The sequence below is a fragment of the Nicotiana sylvestris genome, chromosome 2, assembly GCF_000393655.2.
Source record: "Nicotiana sylvestris chromosome 2, ASM39365v2, whole genome shotgun sequence".
NCBI classification, from domain to species: domain Eukaryota; kingdom Viridiplantae; phylum Streptophyta; class Magnoliopsida; order Solanales; family Solanaceae; genus Nicotiana; species Nicotiana sylvestris.
Window position 1 is genome coordinate 148,813,833 of NC_091058.1, and position 3,645 is coordinate 148,817,477.

Here is a 3,645-nt window from a genome sequence, read left to right on the forward strand (position 1 = left end):
TGTCCAAATTAATAATCCTACGATCAAGAACAAATTTAGATTAAATTGTAAGAGACTTTGCTCTCATTATCAGGATCTCTATCACGATGACAAGTCTCAAAATATAATCAATGACCTTATCAAATTAATCAAACAATTAATAATAACTATGATAAAAGAATGTCATATATTTTTATATCGAATAACGTTCACAAAAATATGTTCGAATCATTAAATATGAGATTGGATCTAGGACATATCTACTACTATATCCCTAGCACCTACTTACTCTAGTGAATTGACTTTGTTTGTTTGTTTCTTGATTTTTCTTTCCCTTAAGAAAGAGACTTGTCATTTAATTTATGTTCCTCTGAAACAGTAGTGCAGTTTGTAAAATTATTTATGGTTTCCCAAACTTTTTGGTTCCTATAAAGCTCATACCTAAACGATTCTCATTTTGTAAAATTCATCATCATTTTCTCTTTTCCAAAAAAATAAATATAAAATTCTATGGATAGCTCACAACTTCATGTTGCTATAGTCTCAAGCCCTGGTATGGGTCATTTAATCCCAGTTCTAGTCTTAGGCAACCAATTAGCCACATATCATAACATCAAAATTACAATGCTTGCTATCACAACCAGCTCTTCTTCAGCAGAAACTGAATTTCTCAAGAAATCCACTCTCACCAATGAGAAAAAAACTATAGAAATAATTCCAGTTCCTTCAAACGATATTTCCCACCTAATAAATTCCAGCACTAAAGTTTTCACTAAATTACGACTATTAGTCCGCGAAACTTTGCCTAAAATTCGTTCTGCCATAGCATCCATGACTCATCGTCCAGATGCTCTCATTGTTGACATTTTTGGCACACAAATATTGCCAATTGCTGAAGAATTTAACATCCCTAAATACGCGTACCATCTTACTACTGCGTGGACATTAGCGTTAGCTATATATTGTCAAGTTCTTGAGAAAGAGATTGAGGGTGAATATGTTGATCTTAAAGAACCTTTGAAAATTCCAGGTTGCAAAGCATTGCGACCTGATAACGTGTTGGATCAATTGCTGGATCGGAGTGATCAGCAGTATGAAGAGTATGTTAAGCTAGGAATGGAATATACAGATTTTGATGGAATCTTGATTAATACTTGGGAAGATTTAGAACCTGAGACTATCAATGCACTTAAATATAATGAGAAGTTGCGATTACTTCTTAAAGTTCCAGTTTTCCCAATTGGACCCTTGAGGAGAAAAGTTGAAACAACTTCGAATGACGAGGTAATGTTACAATTCGTTTAAATATAAATAATAAAATACTTTCTTTTTTTTTCTGAATTAGAAGTTGCATCTTAAGAAAGGATGGATCCTTTCATCTTAAATTGGTCCTTTTTCCCCTAAATATTATTCCCTCTGTTATAGTTTATGTGAACCTATTTCCTTTTTGGTCCGTTCCAAAAAGAATGAACCCTTTCTAAATTTGGTAACAATTTAGCTTAAAGTTACAACTTTACCCTTAATGAGAAGCTTTTATAACCACACAAATACTCTGGGCCCCATTTGAACTTGTTTAGAACCACAAATTCCAAAAGTCTTCATTTTTTACTTAAACTCCGTGCCCAGTCAAACAGCTTCACATAAATTGGAATGGAGGGAGTATTTTTTATTTTGTGGACAAAAAATTACTAGTAAGTACTTTTTAGTAGTGCATCTAAGTATTGTATTCCCTCCGTTTCAATTTAGATGAGGTAGTTTGACTCGACACGGAGTTTTAAAAAAAAAGACTTGGAAAGTTGTGATTTTAAAAGCTTGAGGGGTAAAAGCTTTGTGGGACCATAATATTTGTATGGTTATAAAACAACAACAACAACAACAACAACAACAATCCAGTATAATCTCACTTAGTAGGGTCTGAGGAGGGTAGTGTGTACGCAGACCTTACCCCTACCTTGGGTAGAGAGGCTGTTTCCAAATAGACCCCCGACATCCTTCCCTCCAAGAACTTCCCACTTTGCTCTTGGGGAGACTCGAACTCACAACCTCTTGGTTGGATGGTTATAAAAGCTTATCATTAATGATAAAATGATTAGATTGAAGAGTTTAAAGTTAAATTATTTCTAAATTTATAAATGTGTCATTTATTGTGACGGAGTATGATATCTCTTTTTCCTCCAAAACATTCTCTTTCTTCTCCAAAATTCCGTACTTAAAACTATATTTATATTCATTTGCATAACAATCAAAATTGCTATTGTTTTTCATTCATATTTCCAACAGGTGATTCAATGGTTAGACAAGCAAAATAATGAGTCAGTGCTATTTGCATCATTTGGAAGTGGTGGAACCCTCTCAACTAAGCAAATGACCGAGCTTGCATGGGGTTTAGAATTAAGTCAACAGAAATTTGTTTGGGTTGTACGTCCCCCGTCCGACGGTGATGCAGATAGTGCCTATCTGAACTCTACCGGAAAAGAGACACGTGGCATGTCGGAATACTTGCCGGAAGGGTTCTTAACTAGGACTAAAGATATGGATTTGGTAGTGCCTATGTGGGCCAACCAAGTCGAAATTTTGGGTCACTCGTCACTGGGTGGATTTTTGACACATTGTGGATGGAATTCGACGATGGAGAGCCTGACAAATGGGGTTCCAATGATTGCATGGCCATTACATGCTGAACAAAAAATGAACGCCGCCATGTTGACGGAGGAGCTAGGGGTGGCGATTCGGCCGGCAGTTTTGCCGACAAAGAAATTGGTGAAGAGAGAGGAGATTCAAGGGATGGTGAGAATTTTGATGCAGACAAAAGAAGGAAAGCCTATAGAGGAAAAGGCTAAGAAGTTAAAGATGAGTGCAGAAAATGCACTAAGTGAAGGAGGTTCATCTTACAACTCCATTTGTGAGCTTGTGAAGGACATTCAGAGCAGATAGTTGTAATCCCATATTTTCTTTGTAAATGAACTTTATTTTCAATTAAGAATAAATTGTCTTTTCATGCATGTCAAATTAGGGCCATCTTGTAATATTTTTGGACATTCGATATTTGAAACTCATCTGCTCGATTAATTTGAACTCATGTCAAGTAAATTCATTAAAAATAAAGAACTTCCTATTAAGAAACTCCGCATTATCAAAACTCAAATGGGCTAAACCGTACCACTGTACGTATTAATAATGCAAAATAATATTGAGGAAAGGGATGTGGTATATAGTACCCTTGTGGTTAGTAGGAAGAATATCTATATATATATATATATATATATATATATATATACTAGTAAAGAGAGCTCGTGCTCTGCACAGGCCAACATGACAAATATATGTAAATAATGTGGGGTCCCTAAATAAAATAAACAAAAAGAAAATAAGAAAGAAAAAAATGTCATTGGTTGAAACCATGGCAATAGTAGGCGGATGTAAGGTTGGGCGGTGGAACCAATTTCATAACCAATTTGCAATCTTTCAAATTGGCAAGTAGGCAACATAACAGAATTTAATCAATTTTTGTGAGCATTCGTTCAACTATAAATAGGGATGATGTTGCCTCATTTCAAGTACACTAAATCGAGAGAAGCCAAAGAGAGTTAGAGAGAGTAATCCACAGATTGTAATCTGTGAGATAAATATTGAGTGGGTATAATATTGTAGTGAGGTGTATAAAAT

The 3,645-nt window shown here is 35.1% G+C and overlaps 1 protein-coding gene across 1 annotated transcript; it reads left to right on the top strand.

The window, feature by feature from the left end:
- Positions 1–431: 431 nt before the first annotated feature.
- LOC104219089 (anthocyanidin 3-O-glucosyltransferase 5-like) lies at positions 432–2,988 on the top strand. Its single transcript, XM_009769724.2, has 2 exons — positions 432–1,263; positions 2,260–2,988. The coding sequence occupies exons 1-2, from the start codon at positions 490–492 to the stop codon at positions 2,911–2,913; spliced, it is 1,428 nt and encodes a 475-aa protein (XP_009768026.1). The 5' UTR covers positions 432–489; the 3' UTR covers positions 2,914–2,988.
- Positions 2,989–3,645: the final 657 nt, after the last annotated feature.